This window comes from Homalodisca vitripennis, chromosome 2, assembly GCF_021130785.1.
Source record: "Homalodisca vitripennis isolate AUS2020 chromosome 2, UT_GWSS_2.1, whole genome shotgun sequence".
Classification (NCBI taxonomy): domain Eukaryota; kingdom Metazoa; phylum Arthropoda; class Insecta; order Hemiptera; family Cicadellidae; genus Homalodisca; species Homalodisca vitripennis.
In genome coordinates this window covers 63837239-63864587 of record NC_060208.1, presented here as the reverse complement: position 1 = coordinate 63864587, position 27349 = coordinate 63837239, and the positions used below count along the sequence as shown (strand labels likewise).

Sequence of the window (27349 nt, the reverse complement as noted above, 5' to 3'; positions counted from 1 at the left end):
TGTGACGATTAAGTGAAACAGTAACGACAGTGCCCCCTGTGCCAGGGCCCCTGACAGGAGCTTCCTCTACCACCCATTTGCTATGCTAATGAGAGCCTTAGTTTGTTTAATATCATTTATAAATACACTGTTATCTTGCACAAAAGGCTAGGAATATTATATTTTTTTTAAATTAATTTCAGCAATAATGGGCTAAAATAAAAAAAAAAAAACATAACTAAACAACATTTAATTAGCCATCATATATCCTTCGGATAAAGATCATTTAGAAAGATTAATCATGTACTATTGTGATAATAACCATTTAGGCTGTCCATTATAGGCCTACAAGGACATTATCATTTCCGCAAGAGACTTTTACACAATTAATTGCTATTACATCAATGCAAAATGAAACCAATAGAAGACGTAGCTGAAATGCATATTTGATCCTACTACTGATAAGTAGTACAGTGGTGGAAGAATAATCTGCCCACCTCAGTATGTGCGAACTGACAACACATCCACTGAGTTTATAGTTTGCTCTTGTCTGTATTATAGTACTAAAAAAAGTGAACAACCACACGATTTATATACCATTCAACACAAGACGAGAAGCTGAAAAATGTAATACCTTTATATTTTTTCTTTATGTTAATTGTAACTTCAGTGACAGTCACCGAAAACCAGTAACTTAACTAATGCTAACATGTTTGGCTTTGTTAACATAATTGATTTGAGATAAATATATTAAGTTTATTGATTTATCTATTAAAATATTTATAAGAAGCACTCAATAACATGTTATGATAAGTTTGATGTTTTATTGTTTAGTTTTAAATGTTATAATTTATTTCTATAAAACAAATTATGAATTTCACATATTATTTCCAACTGATATAGGCTATTATGCCATATATTAAAAAATAAAAAAACATAGGTACATTCTTTAAAAAGTAGAATAAATTTGGAACTTTCTATGCGACCTTGGGTATTTTAATTCATATAATTATTTTTCCTGGATATACTCCCACACTCTTATTATTTTGTACAACTGATTTTATAATTTCAACTTACGTCTGCAGTATAATAAGCTGCCAACAAGACAATTGAATCAACTATCCATTAGAAATATCTAAACTATCGATTACTGTACAGTAAAAACATATGGTCATAAATATTTATAACTAATAATTGCCAGCTGTTTTTATTTTACAGAATAACAATATTGTTTAAAATTAAGTTAATTAAAACAAAGTAAAATTATTTGCATATTGAGTAATGACATCTGCAAGGACGATGGCGATGAACAAGTGATTTGTACCAAAATTTATTTTTAAACATTCAACAATTTTTCAAATAGCTACAAGACTATGATCTTGCTCCTTTAAATCTAAAGTGTCCAGTTTGTAGTGAGGAGATGAAAACTATAACCAGGCTAAAGGTGGAAATCAAAAAGTGTTTCCTTGAAAGGAAAGTCAAAACAAACACGACGTTAAAAAAACTCAATCAAGAGGACTTTTTGAACACTAAGTAAATTTGGTTTAGTGTATTAACAGTCATTTTCTATTTTTTTTAATGTGATCTGTCATTGGAAAAGCTGGACGTCGTGGGATGTATTCTGAAGATGGGAAAATGCAGATCTTAAATGCACCTGGCCATCAGTGCGGGCTTCCGTGCCCCAAGCTTTTGGAAAAAAAGTAACACTTCCCTTGATACCTAAATTCAAGCTCAGATCACGTGAGCTCTCTTAAATGTTAACTTTTAACTTTTTCTACTTATAATATCGAGGATTCAATACTTATGGATATCAATGATTCGATTGATTGGTGACCGCTTATAAAACTGCACCCCAATCTACAAAGAAAATTTGACATAAGCTATTTATATTTTGGAGAGTATTATAGGCCTACGTTATAGTATATATTATAAATTTCATTTTGAATAAAAGGGGAGAAAAGAGGCCTACACTCGTTTTTCAACTGCTATTATCGATCAATTCAATATATTATCTAACTTTGATTTGTAAAAGTAGTTCACAATAAGAGTTATAATAAATTACCGTAACAAGAAGGATCTCGTATATTACAATTTTAAAAACGTAAATTTAACAATAACATTAAAAAACAACAAAACCGACTATGGGCTAGACTTAGATATAAAAAAACCTTACAATATTTATAACTTGTTCAGCGTGATATCAATGAGTAACTGCTTTTGTGAAATGAAGGAAAGAATTCTCCCAATGTTTTACCAGGCGCAAACCCACATGTTGAAGTCACTTAAACAAATCTCGTCACTTGTGAAAAAATATCTCACACACTGTATTTTCCTCACATTCATCGCCATTTTCAAGTCCCAAAATATTAGTTACTTGTTGTTTACATTCAAATTACTTTAACTAATAAGTTGAAATCATACGGTAAGTTAAATAAATTGTAATATCGAATTATTTCTTTGGATAAAAACAATCGAACCATTTGATAATAGCAATTGAATAACGAGTGTTGGCCGCTTATTAAAGTCTATCCAAATTAAATGATTTACTACCAATTATATAAATATTTACAGTAAACAACGATTATATACACATTTTATAAATATGGTCTGCAAACAGGCTGCCTTTTACAGAAAAATCAACAGTTGAGTCCAGAGTTACAATAAAATTAGTGAGATAAATTTACATTAAAATTCGAAAGTTTGGTAAACAGATAGGCTATAAGACAAAACATATACACATAATACTTAAACATACTAGAAGTTTATAGTTCTACATACTGGGATGTATAGTATCTTTCATTTTCTGATAACATGTAAACTAAACATTGTGTTATAAAACATTTCAATAAAATATAAATATACACTCTGTGTTCCAATACTTATTGATAGTGCTTCAGAACATTAATTACACTGTAAGAACAATACATAATGTATTTTTGTTCACTATAATAGAGAGTTCTTTTGTTATTGTCAACAACAATTCAATAAAGATAATATTGTTATGTAGGCTCAATAATATTATTCTCAGGTAATCCATTAAAAATTATGACTTACTTTATTACAGTAGGCTCGCCAGAAAATATGATTGGTAATTATCATATTAACCGCCGGGGCGGAAAAATACGAGTTTTGCGTTCTTAACTTATTGGAATCGTCCTATATAAAAAAAAGTATAAGGTTTGATGGGGTGGAAATGAGAAATAACGAAGTTCTAGAAAATAAAAAATTAAATAACTTTCCAGTAATATCTCCATGTTCTACATCCACGTCTAGCGTCACGTGACCTTTTGTGGCCAATGATTGAACCTCGTGATGACGTCATCGGTTGCGCCGCCATCTTTGCAAACGTAAATGAGAAATTACAGAAATGAGCAGAATTTTGATCAAAATTAATAATGTTTTTCTTAATTTCGAGAAAAAAATTAATTACGAGTGCCTCCGGCCATCAGCGCGGGCTTCGGCAGCACCTTCGGTGCTGCCCCGCGCTGATGTCAATAAAAGAAAAACATCCCTCGAGATAGTACCTATCAGTAAAATATAAAATTCTAGAGGGGCTGATCAAAAATATAAATTGAAATGTAATGCAAAGGCAATTATGTAAAGTTTAAAAACTAAATAAATCATTAAAAAACTCAAATATATAGATGGATATTAACAGAGAACACTTACCATTAGTGTGTTGGCGGATATAGCTAAACAGCAGCAACAAAAAAGTGGTCTATCACAACGAAACGACACAGTCTCCCGGTTTAAAAACACCACTCGACCGCACGACGAACAAATACACTCATTTTTAAAAATGCCCTGTTCTATTAAAAAAGAGATAATTTCGTTTCGGTTAAAACGTAAGCTCTTTACGTGCCCTACGAAACACTCCGACACACACACAATTCACTAGGGTTGGTTGAACTAGTGGATGGTTGATTCATCATTGTAAACTCACTCACTCAATCCGACCTACTGAACACGATATCTTGTGTAGAACTGACCTATGCCCCGGACAACTCAGATAACAGGTATGCTATCAGGCTGCTATCAGTCCCGGCCGCAGATAATATTCAAGTAAACAGATTATCCAGACACAGCACACAAACTGAACATTAAAACATTAGAAACTTTACCACTTATCAATATACCCCCTAAAATCATGTTATTTGTCATTTGCACCCCATAGTACTATATATATTTTTTGTTCAGGAGGGTGAGCAGAATACGTTGGTAACGTCAAATTCGTAATTTGCCGCCCCGGCGTTTAATCTTACTGGTACCATATGATTTGTTAGATATATTTGACCAAAACTATAACATATTTCAGATAGTGCTCTATAATGTAAATGAATACCTTTACATAAAACACTACATCTTAAAATCAGCTGATATCAGAGAAAATATTAACACGTCCTTCCATAACCTGTAAACATTACATGACAATATGTATTCAGTTTCTTAGTCAAATTTGAATTGACTTACATGATATTATATTGAGGAACACAGTATTACAAGTAAGCTCATTCGGCAATCTTATATGTCTTTGCTAATTTTCTGATAATCTATTTCTGTTTGTTTCACTTTTCTTTCAATAAACTGAATTTTACATAGACCTTCTTGGAAAAATGATAGCAGACAGCTGGGGGGCTGGGGGCTGTTTAGGACTTTTTCATTGCCTAATAGTAGCTCGACTTTAGTTACCTATTTATGTTACCTATATTCTTCTATGAGTTAATTATATGATACTAGTTGCTCGTAACCGTAATTACTGCAGTTTCTGAAAGATTTTGCTCTTTAACATGAATCAGTAGTATTCTAAAGTAATTCCGATGTATATAATTTGGTTCAACAGCATACACACGTCCTATAATTTTGTTTCCATCTATTTGTCAGTTTCAATGTGTAGTGATTATATAATATTGACGAGATTCTTGATCTTGATTGTTGTCAAACCGAATTTGTTATCAGCATTTTGAAGAGATACGGCCTCTTCTCCAGGTGTGTAATAACTTGTATGCAATCATCTACGTCCAAGAGAAGACTAGTTAGTGATTGTTTATGTGGTACTTCATTTTGATGCAGTCTCCAAATACATCTATGAACTCTTAGACATCTCATATTTGAATAACACATTATTCCTTCATTATACGTTTCATTTGTTTAAGTCTAGTTGCTTTTACTATAGTATACTGGTAAACAAAATATTGTTAAAACAGTTGTCTACTCGAATGTAAGTGAGAAATATCATACCTAATAGCTAATCTGATAACTCAAAAATTGCAATAGTTTATTTCTTCTTGCTATACTATGTACCATGTTTTTATCCATCTCGAATCGCCATAAGGAAGATATAAAGGATATATCATTGGATCACAGTGGAGGCTGAAGACAGAGTCATAGCAACTTCGAATCTCTTTCTCGTCCATGTAAAACTGTATGGCGATGTTTTGACTCATATCTAGATGTGAACACTCCGGCTATCTCATCTGCAATGAGTCGGTTACAGAAGCGTTTGTCCCGTGAAATCTATCAAATTTTATCAACAACTGAAATCTAGTTGGCGAGTTTTGATTTTGTTCATTTAATAACATCTGTTTTGCACGTATATATGTTCGACTGTAAGAATTATATGCTTAAATATTGGTTATAATTTTTAAAGTTCCTCCATTCAAATTTTGGTTGGTAATAGTACTTTGGTATTATCTGGAAGTAACTATTTTTGGAAGAGTTTTTCTTATTTAAAAAAACTACATTATTAGAACGAACAGACTTTATTTGACTTACCGTGAAAATAACATGTCATAAGGAAGGAATATCCCAAAAGAAAGTGATGTCGGCGAGAAGGAGGCCACTCTGCTCCTTTCTATCATTTGTTATTAGGTTATAATAAGTAGGTAAATACATAGGTACGTATTATAAATATAACAAGTTAACAATTACTTACGCGATCTCAGATTGAAGTTAGGTACCATCTCGAGGGATGTTTTTCTATTTTCGCCAGAAGAGCGGAGAGGCGGAAGGTGCCACTGATTTTCATTTCCGATCGTTACTTTCCCTACCTCAGATCACTTACAGCTCGTCCATCGTGATCTGAGATCGTTCATTTGAAAGATAGATGTGCGAGATTTTCTATAAATTTGTCATTGCACCTTAAAAGTATAAGACCATTGCCAGGTATATCTTTGGTACATGCTGGGAATGTTGCTAACATCAAGTTTACTTTGAACATGTTACTAAAATTCTGGTTGTTTATTCACTAACATATTTCTTATGGAGATTTCTTCAATTTTAGGGGCATGTGGAGCGGAGTCTAAATAATTCTCATAGTCAAGCTAATAATCTAATAAAGATATATTATTCTTTCACAGCATGAGAAATTATCTGAGAACCGATTCGCTTACAGAATTAAATATATAGATATCCATATTGTTTTATAGATACGCCATGTTATATTGAGAGGCAAGGCAATTCAAGATAGACAGCCGCCTGACTGGTCAGTTTTGGGACACCACCTCACATTCACAGTTACGCTGGGCTTGAGTCACCGTCATAACTTGAAAGCCAACCGATCCGAATATTAATTTATTGTAATATTATATTCTTAATGTATAAAAAAAAACACGAGGAAACTTGAAGATTTATATGTCATTTCAATTTGTATTTTGTTTTCCATGACTACGTTAACTACTGTTATTAACTTATTGAAGTATTCGGACTTGTGTGAAGAGTATGCTGAAGATAGCCTTGCAATAATTATAAAATGTTAGTAAACGTAATAGAAGATAAGTAACCAATATAAGATCTATATTCAATACCACTAAACTAATTCTTCTCAATATTATTATAATGTAGTTTTTGTCCTTTTATTTAGACAGTCAAAAACAGCTATTGACTTCGGCGATGTTTTCGGTTAATTGAGGTCCAGATGAGAAGTTAGCCTGAAGTTAACAGTATTTTGATAATTATTTAGTTTTATTGATTTTTCTATAAATTATCTACATATTTAATTTAATTACCTAACTAAAAACTAAAGAAAGTTCTGAACTTTTTCCCAACATTTCTCAAACTTATATACTAGATATTTATAAACTATCAAATGCCCGTTTAATGTAATGTCTGATCTGACCGAACACGCACAACAAATTAACGTTATTCGAAACACATGATTTTCTGGCCCATTCTTAGGTCAACGCTATCGCGGTATATTTCTCTTAGCGTTAGCCACATGTTTAATTGCCCGATTAAACGCTTAGAGATGTTTGAGCTTGAAACTTTTCTTGTAGATGAAAACCAAGTATAAATTCGTTTCATTGCAATAGGACTTCAAATAATCGGACAGCGCATATAAGAAGGAATGACTCCCTCCCTGAAAACAGTCTCCTTCATAGTCTCACAGATTCTCTCCGTATTAATATTCTCTTATTGCTTTTCATTTACTTAAAACTGATATTTTGGTTCCTAATTTCTTCTCCCCAATTTTCATAAGTAAAAACTTTGTGGAATACGACCGCAACAGGCGTCTGAATTTCCGATTCACAAACTCACCCCTTGTTCCGTGAGAAGTACTCGCGGCAGTCTATGACCGATACTCAACCTTTTTTGCGACGGCGACGTCGCATCAAAATAAGCCTGTCAGATTAGGTAATACCATGCCACACGTTAAAAGCTACAGCAATATGTCCTATCCACTAAAAAGGAACACGGTGTCGCTTATAAGGCAAAACATTGGTCACAAGTAGAATTAGTTATGTGATGAAAGACTAATGCAAATGGACAAGGAATTTTTTAAAGAACTGTATTTTAATGTCGGGCGCTGAGAGTTTCATTTCATCAATTGTCGCTTGTGAGGAAACAAATCGCTGGCGATGTATCTTTTTGTAAATTGATTGAAACCCCCTATTGACCATGAGTTGGACACTAAACACGTGAAGAACAAGCGGAAAACGATTCTGCATGCTGATCTTGAGAGATGCTGAGTTAGTATACGGGATGTGTTACATTTAAAAAAGCAACAGGAAACTATTTTGATTCGTTTTTTGCATCTCCAACGACAGGTTTGGTACACTATTATACTGTTTTGGAAGTGATTGTAACGGTTCCCTCTGTACAAAAATATTCAAAATTATTCCAAGCAACACATCTGCGTTCACTTGTTTCTCGAAGAACTATGTTGTTTTAGAAAACATTATGAATCGTAGATACATAGATGCAAATCTTGTTTCCAAATGCTTGCATAATTTTTGATAACACTAAAAATCCAAGTAACCCCTGACATAACCAAATTCATGAGACTAATTGAATGCAAATAGTTTAGAACTATTTCTACTGATTTAGTTAGCAAGGGAATTAATTCAATTATTTTCATCATCGTTTAAATTCCACTCTACATACCTTACTCTAAATTCTTTATGAGTTGACCTGTCTTGAGAAAATCATTTATGTCTTGAAAATTTCTTATTTTTACTTCATAACAATTATATATTACTCAAAAAACTATTATCTCTTATTTCTGGTCGTATCATAATTGCATCGTTTATTATTAAAAACTGACAGCCAACACCTTTGTCGAGATAATTTCGAAAATAACATTGTAGAGAATATAAAAATAAATAACTTGGTGTAAAAACGCCACTTTTAGCATGGTGTAACATATATTATATGAGTTATGTGAATATGTGATATATATATATGTAAATATAAATCTGTGTTTATTGTACAAAAGTCATTACTTATTTACTTCAAATTACATTATCACATACATTACATTACACACATTACATTACATACATATTTACTTCAAAACAAAATCAAGGTTTCATAATAAAACAGTGAAGTCATTACTATACCTATAATTTTTTCCTCAGTTTTTATAGGTTTAATAAACAGTTAAGTGCTATATTTCAAACCGTGTTTGTATATTATAAATTCTAATAAGCCTTTCCAAATATTTGAAAAGAAATTCTCATCTTCTTTCTAATTTAAGCCTTCTGTATTTGTAAAACTGTTATGTTTTACTGTTGTTTTTGTTTGTTTATTAGGTTTATTATTGTGTTGATTGTGGTGTTAATTAAGACACCAAGGTGAAGAAATCAAGGCATGAGCCGGGCCCCCCACTTTGAATTCTAGTGAACTACAATTGAAAATCCGATTTACGCCACTTCAAATCTCTAGTGAATCAGACAGTAGTAATAACAAAGAGTTTTGGTTTCCCAAAATGTAAAGGGCCAATGTTAAAATATCCGCTAACCTCTAACTAAATCACATGGAGTGAAATACACCATCATCGAGCGTAGTGTTGCGCATATTAAAATAAAGCTTTATGAAAAATTCAAGTCTATAAGTCAGTTCATTTCGATATATCGTGCGGACAAAGAGATATAAATACAATTTTTCAGTCCCTCTTCGCTAATGCTCAGCCAATATGTAGTTTCTCAATTTAAAAATATGATTAATACTTTATACTTATTTTGCACGGAGTAGGCTCCTAATCCTCCCACTAAAAACGCAGTTTACGAAGTATTTCACTTCTTAAAGCGTGGACTACTAGGTAGCCAACTAATTTTAGTCCCATAAGTATAATTAAAACTTAAAATAATGTTACGCCTTTAATTTTGATCGTTTAATGACATTAGTATGCATCCGATACATTTTTTAGGTTTCGATATTGTTATCGGTTGTTCCGAAGATATCTTACTGTTTTAATAAATTATTTAAATGATCTGAAAGTAAACTGTAAAATAAATACTTAAAAGCTTTAAGATACCAAAATTATTAAAATGTGGAGATAATAATTATCAACACGAAGGAGATTGGCCTCTCATTACAAAGATTGTTTTAAGGCTTCTCCTTAAAAAAAAAAAAAAAAATATACATTTAAAATAAAACTAAATAATTACCGAGAAACTTCTTACGCAATGGATGAATACTGAAATGATCAAAATGAAGATATTTGTAACGTCATGTTTGAATGACATAAAGAAAGCAAGAAAGGTAACAAAACAAGTGTACATAAAATAAATTTACATTTGAAAACTGCGACTCTTAAAATTAATTGGTCTTATAATAATATGAAATTATTATATTATTAATAACATTGATTATACTGCTAATTGCGTAAGGAACATTAAATGTTCATAATTAATAAATATTATATATTATAATTTGTATTAATTATTTATTTTCATTTATTCAAAGAGAGGCATTTATCGTAATTTTACAACCAAAATAAGGCTGTAAGAGAGTTTGAGTTTTAATATTAATGTAAAAGTCAATGCCAGTTCGTTGCATCCAGTTCATTATCTATATTTGTAGTTAACTTTTTACGTAATCTTGCATTGGCTGGTCTCTATGTTTCCTCAAAAAGTTTTTGTCATTTAAAGTACGTAATAAGTAATATTTAATTTCATGAAAACAATGAGAGTCATCGAGTGCTCCGAAAATCCTGGGTTCGAATCCCGTTTCGAGCACAGTGTTTTCTTAGGCTAAAGTTATCTAAGCCTAACTTAAAGTGTTGTTTTAAACGCTTTGGGCATGAGTTTTAGATCATCCACAAAAAAGAAATTATGTAAAATAATGATCGAAAAAATACAAACATGTAGAAGGGCTGTTTGCAGGGGGTGGTCCAACCCACAACCACAACTGGCTGGTACATTACAAAAACAAACGGCAGATTTATTTGAATGCCCGAGTGACTAACAGAAGAATGTCATAGTGAAATCCCAGAGGACAGTGGCTTTAGTAGTGGTGTAAAGTTAGTTACAGATCATTCGTGTCAGTTACATTAGATGGATAACCAAAAGCTCGGATTCTTTCTCGTTGTTTTGATTGGGGGTGCAATAGCAGTATTTTTTCTATCTGTTTCATTTGGCCCATCTGAGTGCGATGGTAAGTCTTGAATAATTCTTATAACAATATTTCAATTAAAAGTTTATATGTAGTCTTACGATATTTACCTTCCTCAAAATATAACTAATCAATCTAATTATAAATCCTAATAAAAAATGTTCTTATACTTCATTTTGTACCTATACTAGTCATTATAAAATATTATGAAAACAAAAAACAAGCTCATCTTTGAAATTCAGCCCTGAAATCAATTGTTATAGTTTAAGGAACATTTTTATGTGTTGTAAATTATTTTGGATCTACACACAAATTCCAGTTGTATACATTCATAATATTATTTATATAGAAAATAAAAATATACTTAATGTGTGTTAAACTGTTATACTCCAAAATTAGACGAATAGAAATAATACATTTCGGCTGTGTCTGGTTTTGAGTGATGAATCCTTTTATTACTTATTTTTAATATATGAATAGCAAATAAATAATAAGCAATTTGGGTTTAGTAAATAATTCCTTCTTGAGATACACATTTTGCTTAAACTTGAATTAATTGTATGTAATGTGTAATAAGTACAGAAAATTTAAGCTTCCAACAGTCGGATCAATATGTAAGCTCCCGCGCGGCGCCAGTAAAGAGTATTAAGACCTCAATACGTTTTACAGAGAGAAGTAAATATTACTAACCTATCTCCCTAGTTAGTTTTTTTATAAACGCCAGTTAATCATCGTTCACATTAGTCGGATTACTTGATTCCAGTGTTCTCGACGCAAATTAATCGAATAATCTAACCTGTGTTTATTAATAAGAAACGTCATAATATATATATATATATATATATATATATATATATATATATATATATATATATATATATATATATATATATATATATATATATATATATATATATATATATATATATATATATATATATATATATATATAGTATGACTCAGCTAAACATTTTTGTGTACATAACGTTTATATATAATCAAACAGCGTGCTTATTTGAAATTAGTACTTAAGCTTTCACACCTGAAATACTTTTTTCCCAGCAGTCACAATTTAAAAATTATTAACGTAAATTGGTTTCTAACTAAAAAGGGAACAAATACTTTTATAATTTATTCAGTATGTTGTATGAACATGACAACAAGCCGTACATTTGTAAAGCAAACACAAGAACAATAATCGAACTGGTATTTTGATTATTAAATACTATTTTCAATTAAATTTACAATTCATTTTACAAATATTTAATATCATCATGAAAGAATAAGTAGTCTATAAAAGCATTTTGTTCTAAAGTTAATAAAATTAATTAAATCAGAAATTCACATTGGATGACCGATTTAGTCATGATTAAATATTCCGCTTTCTCAAGGCAATTATTTATATTGTCAGCAAAAACTTACATAACTGAATTGGATTTATTTTTTAACGGACTAACTTACTCTATATTTTTTTGGGGGCGAACTATAAAAAAGAACATAAATTATGCAAATAAGGCTTAATACGTTAACAATGCACGCACTGTTTTATTTATATCTGATTTTATTATATCAATATTATAATTTTCAAATTTAGCGAACTGGTAGATTACCTTCCATTCGACTACGTTTTGTTAGAGAATGAATTTTGTCAACTTCTGGTAAAATAAGACCTACATCTTTTAAACCTCACTTCTACTTGCGTAAGTAGAAATACTGTTACCTTCCCACTTCCCATATGTATATACTGCACAGGAAATGATAGGAGTATTAAAGACTATAGGTTGTTCTTAAGATTCTTAGGCTGACATGGCTTCCGTATTAAACTATCTGAATAGAATAAACTACAATTTGTTTGATTTTATTTTTATTTTCAGACTGTGCTACTTTGCCGATCTGCGTGTCAGTAAATGATAGCATCATAGAGGTGAATCCCTCCGAAGATACTTATTACGTTCTCGCTTACACAAAGAAGCAGGCAAAGACATTTGATTTCCATTTTCATAGACATGAAGTGTATTGGATCGAGAAAAACGATGGGGAGTTCGGGTCTGCTTCAATATACAGGTAGGCTTGAGTCGTAGAAATGCTAAGTTTCGGGCGAATAGAAAAGTGTAGCCTATTGGGCCTAAAATATATAATTTTACATACTTATGAAACATAGGCATTTTAGACAAATGTTGATGAAACCTATTTAAAACCAATAATAATAAAATGTATTAGCTGTCTGCATTTTTACAAACGATACAAAGTACAGTATAACTAATATAAATAATCGAAATATCTCAATATATATATTCTCAGTTATTGTAAGCTTTAACTAGTTAATTAGTTAGACCGGAGATAACTATTTATACGAACTAACTGTGCTGAGGCCGGGGAATTATTACAGTTAGTTCCGAGGTCTGACACTAGAGGGCCGCGCCATGTAACTTTGATTGTTACCTTTAAAATGTTTACCATTGTTTTAGTTACTACTGTTTTTCACTCCAAATATAGTAGCATTTACTTTTTCCGTGTCTCTATTTAAAGCATTGATTGTGTTGTCTATTGTGTAACTATATAATGCCATAAATAAAACATACTTATCTTAGGTATTATGTTTTATATATGCTAATACAATAAAGCTATAAATGTATAATTAACACAATGACTACTCCTAAATACAGCAATAGTATCAAAATTTTTCTCTATGTACCACGAAAATCCAAAAGCTTAATTTTTTTGCAGTGAATTACTTATCTCGTTTACTGGCACTGGTTCTGCAAAAACACTAACAACTAACAAAACAGGTCAAACATATTTCCTTCAACTTCTTACTATGGAAAAACAAAATAGAAGATAAAATGTCACTGATGATAATACAGTCACGACAAATAGCGAAAAGAAACTCCGAATACAAACTCACTTTTCAGTAAGACATTTATATAGTTTGTAAAATGCTATATGTCAAAGAATCTTAGACTAGAGATTCTATTAAAATATGGTCATTTACCATGAAGAGGCAAAATACTATTGTATTCCTACCAGAATAGGCTTTAAAAATTATATTTTTCATTTTTGCCACCAAATATTGCACATTCATTCCAGGCCTGAGGCTATTTCGTCTGATTTATGTTTCTATATCTGTCAGTTATTAAAGTCACTATTTGTAAGAGGGATTTCCTTGATACTTTAGGTTTCCTTTCTAATATTTATTCTGTGACCTAGGTGGAATTTCAGTAATGACAATTAGAAGAACTTGTACTGCATTGGTTGAAAAAAGCATAATTTATTCTTTTTGGTATGATCAGCATAATGTCCCATTTACATTCCATGGAAAAGTTAAAAATGTGAGAAATTATAAAACTATGTCACTATTATCAATGACAAATAGTGTTGACCCTATTCACAAGATAATTCCAGGAAACAGAAAAGGGTGCGGAAAGATTCAACGTTACAATTGGTTTTTTAGAGAAAAGTACATTCGACTGATTTCTATTGATTTGTTCAGCTATCAAGTAAGATTAGAGGGATTTTAAGTGGCCTATTTTCTTTGGAGAGTTTTTTTTAATGGATATATTAGTAACTGACTTTAAACATGTTCTCATCAGAACCACTTTACTACTTATGCCAGGAGAGGCGATTTTGTACAAAACTAGGAACTAGTGATGGTGGGTACCTATGGGAACACCACTGATCATCCTTATTTTGTTGTTAAGTTGAACATTTATTTATCCAATATGCAATGTTCATCCTGATGGGAGCAGACTATCCCAAAGTGTAATGTACTTGAGCTAAAGCTGAAGTTCACAGACCTGTGGACTCAATTTCCACCTAGCCATAGCTTGTAAAAGCACTGAAAATCCTCAATTCTCTTTAAATTTCTGTTTTTTGGATCTGGAATTTGAATGTGAATTGAGGATCTAGCAACAAACATCTGATACCTCTTAACTGTGACATGTTTAGCGCCCCCGGTTTGTGCAACCATATCTTTAAAGTGGTCGTGCTCGCTTATACGTTGATGATTTCGTTGAAAAAAGTACCATTAGAATCGTTATAAAAATTTCTAAATATTTGGTATCTTTTAAATTTGTTAAAACCTATGTAAAACAGCTGATGAGTATAAAAAACAAAATGTTGGCTGCTTCCAGCTTGTACAAGAGTACCTTTAAAGTGGGCGTGCTCGCTTATGCATTGACGGATTTCATTGAAGTTGTAAAATACTGTTGGAATTGTAATAACATTATTCAAATAGCTGGTGTCTAGAACATTTTTGTAAATATACTGTTACTGTAAAAATGTTGAACAGACGTAATTTTGTTAATGTTAAAGAAAATGACAACCATTTGTTTTATATTCCTCTTAGTTATTAAAATATATGTGTCAAATTTGGTTTCTTTAGCTTTACTAGTTTTAGATCATACATTTTTAATAACAAATTGCGGCTAGCAGCTAAACAACACATTTTTCTACCTATGTTTATATGGAATTTTTTGTTTTAAATGATGATTACTATCAGCCACAGAAGTTTGTGACATCCTGTGCAATATTTGGTGGGAAAAATAAAAAATATTATTCTTAAAGCCTATTCTGGGAGGAATCAATAGTCTTTTGTCTCTTTATCGTAAATTACCAAATTTGGATGGTGATTTTATGAAATTGCGATTGAAACCATATAATAACTGGATATATATATATATATATATGTGTGTGTGTGTGTGTGTGTGTGTGTGCGCGCGCGCGCGTGCGTGCGTGCGTGTGCGTGGGTGCGTGCGTGTGCGTGTGCGTGTGTGTGTGTGTGTGTGTGTGTGTGTGTGTGTGTGTGTGTGTGTGTGTGTGTGTGTAGATTCCGAACATTCTATATGTACACTCAACACTTACAATTTGTACATTCTGTTGTAATAAAACCATGAAGCTGTAGGGTTCAGTGAAAGGTAAATTCAGCTGGTCATTAGAGTCTATATCTTTACAATAAAACATAGTATTTTGAGTTGGTACAATTGGTAGTTTATTATAATTTGTGATAGTGAATATATATGTTAAATTGACATAACCAAGTTATAATGCTGCCATAGGTCATCGTTGGAGACAAATCCAGCCCCCCTCAGCATAGCAAAGGGTCCCATCCCCCTGGTGGGGCAACGGGGAGGACCACCACTCCTCGTAGCAACAATGGGTGCCTGTGGTGGTCTCTCGGTGGACTGGATCCAAGAACACATCTATTGGATAGATGAAGAGTGGGGTAACATTGTTATGGCAACATTGGATGGAAGTCACCAAAGAGTGGTCTACACCAATGACACCTTGATCTCTGGCATTGCAGTGGATGCAGTCAGGAAGTAGGTTGTGTTGAAGAAGTAATACTGGACTCCCAGTATTGCCTTATCACATTGCTCAATCAATTACTATTTAAATGTATATTAAAACTAATTATTATAGTATAGTAGTTGTAATCACTTATTATAGGCAACCATCAACCTATTGCTTGAAATTTGCTTAAGTATGAATATTCCAGAGAATTCCATGACGAATAAACTCTCTTTTTACTTTTTACTTTTTTTTACTTACACTTTTACACTTTTTACTAATAATCTCACTTATTCTGATTTCATAATTTGATATTGTCTCCATTACCATGACATTGTGTACAGATCTTATATTAAAACAGAAAAATTTAGTGTGCTCTTAATCTACTTTATATAATATCCTTAGTTACTACTCACCTCATTTCTGAGTAAAATCCAAATTCCTTATATTCCAATTCAAATACCTCATTGCCCAATATCTTCCATTTTTATAAACCAACATACGTTTTCCAGACATATTTTCTGGCTAGAAGGGATGCAGGTGAGGAAGAGACCACCCCTATTCTCTTTGGAGATCAAGATAGCCCATCTCTGTGGGATCAAGATGAAGACAGTGATATCCTCAATGACCTGGCCATCACGACATTTTGGAAAAAACTTTTTCTTAGATGTTCCTGAGGGAAAGATCTATTTCCTGCAGCGTCCAGGCGAACTTGCCGTCAGCGATTATCGTGGGAAGGAAAAGGTTACATGTCTAACACATCATACAATCAAAATTTGACTGCATTTATCTCGTAGATTTGTCTATCTAAATACTTATGTTTGTCTACATTTTAGATAACATTGTCACAAAATGCATATGCAGGTTAATCAAAATACAGAACAACTGTATAGATATAGTTTAAAATCTTAACTTAATGTAGGAAAAATATAAAAAAGAAATTTGCTTTTAAACTATACTAAAGACAAAAATTAAGCAAGAAATAAACATAGTCATATAATACAACTGTTCTACAAACCCTAGGTTACAATGCAACATAATATTTCACGGTTCTTACTCTTACTTTTTAGTAATATATTTTTAAATTTGTAATGCATTAATTAGATTTATGCTTACTGATTACAATAAATGCACAAATAATTTGAACCGTTATAAAAAACTGATTGATTAATATGTGATGGATAAAACTCCTTTTTAAACACAAAACTTTGAATAAAGGTATATTACTTATACTTTGTTGTTGTTGTATACTTATATTTTGTTGTTTGTAGCAATATAATTTTTATGAGCAGTGGTCCTCGAAGAATCTGAAACTGGCTTTCATCTTATATAAACCTATTTCTCAAATAATAAAAGTAGTTTTGAATCTAAAATTTGAGTTTTCCTATTCAAACTGCGTCAAAACTTTGCTTTCATAATTCTTAAAATATTTCGGTCGGTCTGTAAAGTGTTATCTTCAGTCAACAGATGTTAAACCAAAAATAAGCTCAAGCTAGTTTCATACTGAAGATAGCTACTCCATCCTGACACTTAATTGTCTGAAATTTACTAATATAACTATCCATTTAAAATGTTCAAGTACTGTTGTTTATATATATATATAAATGAAAATATCTCTAATGACCATTCTATGCATTAGTTTATAGAATTAACTTTTTTTTTTTAAAGGAAAGTGTGAAAATCTTGCTCCCGGTCCCCGTAAGCTTCAGTGTCACCAGGAATGTCTTCTTCTGGCTGAATGAAGTTGGTGATGTGTTTGCTCGATCGAAGGAAGGCGGAAAGATCTTCCAAATACTTTCTCTTTGTCAGAATTGCACCATCCAAGATGTAAGTTAATTGTTATCACCGGTTGACCACAATGGTTTATGTTTTTTTGTTTGTTTTTTTATTTGAGTACATAATACATGCTTTCAGGATGTGTTTTAGAGCAACAATGTGTGAAATTAGAGTGTCTTGTGCTAGTTATAAGCAGCTTTGTCTGGTTCCATACTATAAACTTCTCTGGTGATTATTGTTATTGCTTCTATCCCAATTACTAGTAGTACAGTAGATAAAAGTTATCTAATAAAAAAGTAGGCAAACAAGTAAAAAGTAAAAAATTTTGAATTTAATTTCATATCTTACAAACATATATTTAAAAACTAAAAAATATAATAAAAATTAGAAGAGAAAAAAAGTTTTATAGTTACAAATAAATTTCTTTGCTTATAATCAATTCGGTTAACTACAAAATTTCGTTAATTGAGACCAGTCTGGCAGTCTCTTATATTGCACAGTCAATTTATACATAGCTTTAGAATGTTGAGTCAACCGACAAGCTACCACTTCAATACTTTTGCAATAGAATGATTCTAATTTTCTAGTTAACTTCTAGAAAACAAAAAAACTCTAACTCTATCTCAAAAATAGAGACATATTTCATTTCAATACACCTAAAAATATTGCTTAATTATTTTTTCTTTTGAAGGCATAACTATTGTAGTTCAAACTACAGTATTCAATACTTGCAATATAGTAGTACAACAATTAATTTGAACCTACCTTTGGAATCAACCCATTTGTTTGTATTGTAAACTTTGTATGTTTTGATTCCCAGAGGAAAGCACTCTTAGACACTAACTTTCATCTGAGGGCAATTGACGAGCGGATGCAGCCAAAGATGGAATACCAATATTGGGTTTTGACAGAATGTCTACTGAATTACACAACATCCACAGACTTTTGCCCTTGTCCATTTGGTTATAAAACAGGGCAAAAGAATGACACCTGTGAAGAAGACGGTAAGTGTATTAAGATCAATACTGTTCTTTTACTGATATTTGTTTGTCATCGTTGTAATGTAAACACTAAAGATACAATTTTACAAGTTATGTTTTATATACAGTGTGGTTGAAAAGTCCTGGAACAGTTTAATAATGTCAACCACTTCTTCTAAAGCAACGAGACTTGGTATAATAATATCACCCGCATAAATCTAATTTTTTTATGCGATTGTCTGTTTTTATCTCATTAGGAGAATGGCCCGCAAGGACTTAGGCCTATATTAGAGCACAGGTCGAGATGTGATGTACTAATTTCCATAATTAAGAAAAACTAAAGTGCTGCCATTTTGGATAGAATAAACCTTTTGAAGTCCGGTGTGCGACATTGTGTTCTAGTATAAAAGACCTATAGTTTTATACAACTCGATCTATGCTATAATTTAAAACTATTTTCTGTGGATAAGATAAAACCAATCACATCAAAATGAACTAAATCTCATTGTTTTACAAGAAATTATTTAAAAAATTATTATTACGGTTTGGGACTTTTCAAACACTCTGTATGTCAACATTGAAGAACTTTTTAAAGGGAATGATAATTAATTGTATTTTTCTGTTACATTGTATGTAATTTTAATTAAAATATTTTAAACCTTGTTTTAATACAGAGAATAATGGATTTTAAATATTAGGAATTTTCTTGGCTTCGTATGAATCTGCTATTCAAATGATTTCTACAAAGGGGGAGAAAATGACGTTGAACTTCAAAAAGCATGGGAAGTTTCCCGATCTGGATTTCCATTATGAGAAAAAGCTGTTAATCTGGATTGACTCTGAAGAAGGAAGAATTTACAAGTAAGTGTAAACAACAAGTTGAATAACACACTTTAGTTTTTGATTGAAAGTTCACTAATGTTGATATAAATCCTTAATGGCTTCTGGAAAAAAGGCCTTACTAAATGATACCTCAAGAAGATAAAAGTTTAAACAATCAAAACCAAATCTTTAAAGACTGTAAATAATTCAAAACTCTTTATGTTCATATATCATCAAGAATTTAAATTTTATGGATGGCTTGTAAAAAATCTGATGATTGCATTGGATTTTTCAGAGCACCCATTTTCAATCTCTCAGACCAATCTACAGTAAGTCTGCAAGTGAGAGGGTCTCAAGGAGTAGCTGTGGATTGGATTTACAACAATGTCTACTGGAGCAACAACAATGCTCAAGGAGGCTGTGTTGAAGTTTGTCGTCTTGACGGGAGTGCAAGGCAGCAGATATTATACAGAAACCCCTTCAGTCAGTTAATGTCCATAGCCTTAGATCCTATTGCAGGGTAGGTTCTTCAATCATTTTGAGCTGACTCGTTTAGCACCAATTTGTTAAATACTAGACTTGAATGAAGAAATTTGAATCCTTGAACAATCCAATATAACATGTTTAGCACCTTAATAACATAAAAAGCCCACAAATATATCATAGATGAACATAAAATCAAATCTATTGTTATCTTACAATATTATTGCCTTTTATTGAGACAAGTTTTACAATATTATTAAAAAATGTTATGCAATGTTTGTAATACAAATCTGACATATTGAGACTTGTAAATTCTTCTAAGCTAATTACCTAATATTATGAGCTCTTGCAAAATCATTAGTTTTCAACGATAGGTAAAAACGTTTCGTGAAAATAAGGATACCTCTTCAGGTTTAGAGGATAGGACTTTAAGCATGACATCTACTCTTATGTCATAGATAATGACTCTGGCTAACTTTAATTTCAGACTGATGTACATCTCCAACTGGACAGGAGGCAGCATAGAAGTATCAGGGATGGATGGATTAAATCTAAAAAATTTAGTACGAGGGTTATACAGTCCTCAAAGTCTGACGTTGGACTTCCACCGATCGTCTAGGACACGCTATGAGGCAAGGCAGCTGTTCTGGGTTGAAACCAGAGATGAGGCTATCATCATCAAAACATGCTACTTGAAGAACAAGTAATTGTTGCATCAAGCTAGTGTTCAAAGTTAATTATAGATAGCTTAGATTTAAAGGGTCAGAATTAATTGTTTTATTTTAGCTTCCAAATCCTTGTCCATTTCCCTATTGTTGTTCTTTTCAACTAATATGTCTTCATCTATATGTCTCACCCTAAATTGGATCTAAGTTTGTATTGGCATGATTAATTTTGTTAATGGGATACTTTTGTCTTGAAAATACATCTAAGCAAGAGTTTAAAGCTCATATGATCCTGTTCTATTTTATTTCAGTAATAATTTGCTTAATTAGTCTTCTATCCAGACCTTTTTAACCTATTTTTCTTATAATAAAATCTAATTTCCTACAAAAAATGTTTTTATATTTAACCTTTTTAGTACAAATTCCTATTTAAAGTTGAAAGCCAAAAAATTTTGCATGGTTTTAGTAAACTACATCTTCTATCATCTTTGTTTTAGAGTATAACTTTGAATGCTGTACTGTGGTAACTTTTTTGCTCAACTTTATTGCTATAATATATATTTGTATACATATCTTTTTCATAGTTTACACTCAAGAACATGTTTTACAGAAGAAAATTCTCTTTTTATTGATGATTTTTTAGATAAAAGATTTATTTACTATTATTATTAGGAAAATCACAAACCGTTAGATTATTCCAACCACTCAGGCAAAAAATTCATGCTATATGCGCTTTGAAGTTTTATTTTATTTAATAATTATTAATTTCATCATAATTATTATAAAAATATAAGAAAATAAATTTTACTCAGACAAAACCACATGTTGCTTCTTTTGCCTAAGTCTGAGTCATAGACCCCTGGTGTTGAAAAGTAATTCACTTTTAAAAGTTGTCATTTAGGTAAGAAACTCTTTACGGTTTAAAATCTGTAATAAATATCCAAAAATATTTAATTGAATTTTAATTTTCAGATTGAGCTGCCGTAAGTTGTACAGTCCACCACAGAGAATTGTGACGACTGCTATGACTTTGTTCAACAATAGGATATATTGGGCAGATCGACACACTATCCAGAGTATCCGGCAGGATGGAATAGGACGACCAAAGAAGATCCGAGTTTCCAGTAGACACATGGTAGGTGGAATTCAAAGAATCAATCAATAGTTAAAAAATAAGGTCTGCGTACAGAACTATGGCGTTATAAAATTCTATCTGGTGTAAGTCTTGATAGTAAAAATATTTATTTTTGTTTTGTTTAACATATATCTTTGATGAGGTTTCATCTGAAAATCTAACACAATTACGGAATTAGAATCTGGAGAAATTTTCCTCCCAACATGTGATCTTATTTCTTAGTTTTCTTGTATGCTTCACCGTGTTTTATATTTTAGAGGTTGACATCTAAAGATGAGAGCAAAAAAAGTTGTGGAAAAATTGTGTTTTAGTTTTTATTATGATGATGAATATCTGTGGTAATTCTACCAACCCTACAAAGTTATAACATTTTTCATAAAAATGCATTAGAAAAGAACAAAAATGTTTTATGTTGTAATGGATATACTTCAGCTTGTTCAGCATTGTTTTATGATTTTAAAAGTTTTAACATTAATGTGTAATATATGTATTAGTTATTCAATTATATATTATTGTTATGATATACTGTTTAAAGACGTTTTAAGTGAGAAAATCTGTTTATTTACACATAAATCTTTTATGTTTATTTAAAAAAAGTTTATAAATTGTTATTTTTTTTTTAATTACTAAATGTTAGATGACTCCTACCACCTAGGCAAAAAAATACATGTACTACGCCTTCCATAAGTTATATGAACAAGTTATTAACATTTAAAAGACTTAAAAGGATACTTAGCAACTTGATATACTAGTTCTTGAAGCTATAATTTTTTTAGTTCCTGTTTTAAAGCATAATGATGACAAACGACAGTAATCCTTTATCTTCTTATTTATTGGTGGTTTCACAATATATTTTACTTTCAAGGATCAGTTAATTTTCACTTTACAAAATGTAGACAACTTTATGCAGGCTTTGTTGTCTGCAATGAGCTTGATAAGTTCAATAACTACATTCCATTAGAGTTAATACACTGTGATATCTTCAACACTAAATGGTTTCATGTAATACTATGTTATATATAGTGTATAATTTATACCAAATGTATTATTATTTAAATGCTAAATACTGCACTGAATTGAATTAAAAAGTATGATACCTCATTTTCAGATCCCTCACTCACTCCGGATGTACCACTCTAAGGCACAACCACCAGGGGAAAATCTTTGCCACTGGGGAAAATGTCCTTACCAATCCCTTTGTTTACCCTCCGCCTCGGAATATACCAACCAATTTACTCGTTGTGTACGGAGAAATGCCTATCATCAAACTTATGGCAATTATTTTAGAGGCGTCTAAATTAATCTAGACTATAAAATATGAATAATATTTAGTTTTTTATTTATACATTAAGTTTAGATATTGGTTAAACAGTTATGGGTAATAACTAATTTTAAAAAATCCATAAATTAAAAAACTTTATATCAGATTGGAAATGACAAATTACTCAATAGAGCATTTTAAAGTAAATAATAATATAAATGATTTATTATACAATTTTGGGAATTTTTAACTCAGGCAACATTAAATAGAGCAAATTAACTTTTGAATTCTTGTGATGATTTAACATAAAATACATGCTTATATTAAAATATAAAACAGTACTGGTTCAATAAAAAATAACAACCTATCCAAAAATAATGTTTACTTTCTCAATTTTGTTCTTCATGTTTATTAAATTTATAATTTAGGTTATTTGTAATAGATTTAATTATACTACTTAAAATTTAGCAAACAGCGTTTTTGGTAATAAATTGTTAAATATGTTACACTAAAATTAAGTTTTATCTATATACAGCTTATCTAAATTTACAGTCTTGAACACTATATTTTATATTCTTTTAGAAGAGTATGTACAGGTCCCAAATTTAACACAGTCATTATTTATGAGAAAAAGTTAAATACAATGATATCTTTTAAAACAATTTTTAAATTATATTTGATTAATTTTATTTATTTCACCTAAACTGCCCCCAAAAGAGCATTAGAAATGTTCATGCCTATTTTCATTGGTACTTGCAGGTTTTGGACGTTCCGATAGTTCATTGTCTCCCAAGCTCTTAAGGCCACGTTCAACAACCCAAAATTTCACTGTGGTAAATGATGGTGCAGAGTCCCCATACACAGAATCCACCTCATCTTTGATAGGCGAAGGCGTATTGCCTTTCAAAAACAAATATTTAATGACCGCTTGATACTCGATTTAGTCCATTTTCACAAAAAAACTTACTCAAAGAACTATTACATAAGAACTGCACGTCTAAAATGGCTGAAACTTTGGCAAGTAACTGTCATTTTTTTCAGACCACCCTTGTATATTGGCAACTACATAGCAAAATTACGCTCTGTACTTACTAAGCACATTATATTCGGCTGCCCTTTTATACTAAATGTTTATAGCTATTTCAAGGTAATACGTTTTATGCAATAAAAAGATGGGTTCTCAATCAAAAAACTCCATGGTTCACATGATTAAAGTTCTTGATAAATCACAAAATATACCCAATTGCAAACTGCAGTTGCCAGTTATATACCTTCCTTGACACAAGGAGAATTGAAATGGTTATTCGTTGCTTTCTGAAACTATATTGATGATTGCAAATAATATTTCCAGATACTAAAACACAACATTTTATTGCTGATAATGTTTCTAAACACTACCTACGAAAAAAGGTTAGTAAAAACAAAAAAATTGTTAACAATTTTATGTACATATTTTACCACTTTCTTATATGATTTTAGTGTTGTATATACCAGAGGATAACGGGAAATCCCCTAAATTAGTGACTGCCATAAATGGTTTTAAATATGTCAGAACCATTTAAAGCAAGAGTAATAAAAACTATGTCCTAATTGTAAAGATTTTGTTGTTTACAAAGAATTTATAATTTTTTTAAATATCATCTTTGGTAATTAAATAAAATTCTGAAAGAGAATCATATTTTTTTGTTAAACTCACGAGATAATAAGGTGTTTTAAGGAAAATGAGCTATTTTCATGGGACTAACAAACGTGTTGTTATTCAGGGACATATCCAGTATCACAATTACCAATGTCAAATTTTGTTTTGGTTGTATTGTTCACCAATTTTTGTCTCGCCGAAATGTTTGTATCATTCTTTTATGTATAGTTATTAGCTACAAAAATAGTATTTTTATTCAACTACAACATTGCATTACTAAATATAATGTTTGATTTTTATATTTACCAGATTAGACTAAATTATTTCTTTTATGCATAATATATGGGGAGTGATTATGAAATAGTTAAATACCAAACATCATGAAATAATTAAACACATTGAAATAAACAAAAATGTTCACAGAAATGTGTCTTAAAATCTGCATGTTTCCATTTTTTTTTTTTTTTACCTTAAAGCGTATTTTTTAAGAAACCGTTTGAGCAATGAAGTTACAATTTTGAAAATATGGTATCCTTATCAATGAAAAATAATAATGTTTTTTCTGAACAAAGTTCAAAATTGCGGCTTGCTGATGTTAATGTTTAATGTTACATTCCACAAAATCTCACCCAGTATAAAACAGTAGAAATGGTAATTATGTAAATGTTACACTAAAACCAACAATCTTATATTCATTAAAATTGCATACTAAAATTGCATACATTTTTCTTGTACTAGTTACATGTGGAATCATCAGTGATAAAAATAAAAAAAGGTACTAATTTTCTAAAACAGGCTGCCAAACTTTAAAACATTAATCATACAAAAAAAAGAATATCTATAACATTTGACATTGTAAAGTAAATTTATTTTATAAAAATTCATAAACTTTGAGTGTTATAGAAAACAAAATTAGCTAAAAAGTTGAATTATTCTTAAAATTGAATATCATTAGCTGATTGTTAAAATAGGCAATTGTTGAAAATGGCTAGATGTGTTTTGTGATACTTGCATAAACTATGCTAATACTGTGAGAAATATTTGTCATTTTATTTGATGATAATAAATTTCAATGTACAACCCACTAATGTTGTGCATAACAGCTATTCATAATTCAGTTATTTAAATGACTGTTTAAACAAATACCTCATTTTCAGGAAGTATGGGACTTATTAGCTAATTTTGTTTTCTGTACTTTTATGCTTAGTATATTAATGAGCTATTGTCAAATTCAACACAAAATGTCATTTTATATTCTGATGTGTCATCAGTGGTGTTAAAAAAATTATTTTGTTCCGTACACTAAGGAAACAATGGTAGAATTATTAAATAGAATCTCAGTAAATAGTCTAAAACTAAACACTAATAAAACTCAAATCATAGAACTTATCAAAATGAACAAACGAACCAATTTGTATCCTTTTATAAAATCTCAGATTTATCAAAAGTAAAAAGTACAACATTTTTGGATTAGAAGTAGACAATCATTTAAACTTACACAATTTTATAATTAGTTCGTACTAAACTCAATAAAACTTATTTCCAAATGTTAGTTTTGAGAAATCTAATAATTGATTTAAACACAAGAATAATGATTTACTAAGTTATTTTCCATTCAATAATTGAATATGGAATTTTCTTGTGTGGCAACGCCAGCTAAGTTGACACAAAAGCGTTCCAGTTTGCTATTTTCAATATTAATTCAAATTAAACCTTATATTGTGGAGATAATAATATTATATCCCTTCTTTATATATTTTAAATCGATTACTTTTCATAATCCAAAACTTAGATTCTATGTTTCAAAACCAGCATGTTCACCAGAACTGCACATGAAACAGAACTGATTTTCAATACCCAATCCACAGATTGAAGTTAATTGGGAAGTCACTTCATTTCTCTGTGAAAAGTTGTACAGTAATCTACCTAAACACATTAAATGTATAAGTAATATAAAATCATATTTTTAAAATCAGTAAAGGCCTATTTGTGTGATAAAGCATTTTATAGTATTACAGAGATTTTTTAATCATAGCTGGATGTATTTGGACTATCCATTGTATACTATGTTAGTATTTTAAGTTTTGACAAATTTAATTAATTATTATAACTGCATTTAGTTTTAAGATTTAGGTTAAGGAATTTGACAATGTCACCCCGGTTTTGTATCTCTGCTATGCATGTAAGAGGAAAATGTGACGATCAATAAATTTTAATTTGGATTTGAAATTAGAATTTGTAATACTTAGAAGTTTAGACAAAATTTAAAAATTATATTTTCTATACCACTTGAAATGTTACATACATTTTTAGTATGTTTAACAATGTCCTGAAGTTTAGCAGCCTGTATTAAGATTAACTTCTTTATTTAAGTTTGGTTACTAATTATTTCATTATGTAATTTACCTCAGAAAAGTCTCATAATTTTTTTTTTATTGTATCAGAAACAAAAATACTATTACTTTAAGCATAACATTAGAAGCAATGATCGTT

General features: G+C 30.6%; 2 protein-coding genes across 4 annotated transcripts in view; one reads left to right on the top strand and one right to left on the bottom strand.

Annotated features, from left to right (window-relative positions):
- The window catches only part of LOC124354072 (mitochondrial uncoupling protein 4), a 54764-nt gene extending 49824 nt beyond the window's left edge, over positions 1 to 4940 (bottom strand). Inside the window, exons 1-2 of one of the 3 annotated variants that reach the window (XM_046804256.1) lie at positions 4257 to 4407; positions 3034 to 3066 (exon numbers count right to left, since the gene is read on the bottom strand). The gene's annotated coding sequence lies outside the window, so the exon portion shown is untranslated. Of the gene's footprint in view, positions 1 to 3033; positions 3067 to 4256; positions 4408 to 4449 lie in introns of those variants that run through there. The other 2 variants (XM_046804258.1, XM_046804259.1) reach the window with 2 other exon arrangements.
- On the top strand, positions 322 to 23383 carry LOC124354071 (low-density lipoprotein receptor-related protein 4-like). Its single transcript, XM_046804253.1, has 11 exons — positions 322 to 606; positions 12684 to 12873; positions 15864 to 16127; positions 16608 to 16839; positions 17764 to 17922; positions 18692 to 18875; positions 19550 to 19712; positions 19969 to 20193; positions 20644 to 20859; positions 21794 to 21956; positions 23065 to 23383. The coding sequence occupies exons 3-11, from the start codon at positions 15961 to 15963 to the stop codon at positions 23251 to 23253; spliced, it is 1698 nt and encodes a 565-aa protein (XP_046660209.1). The 5' UTR covers positions 322 to 606; positions 12684 to 12873; positions 15864 to 15960; the 3' UTR covers positions 23254 to 23383.
- Positions 23384 to 27349: the final 3966 nt, after the last annotated feature.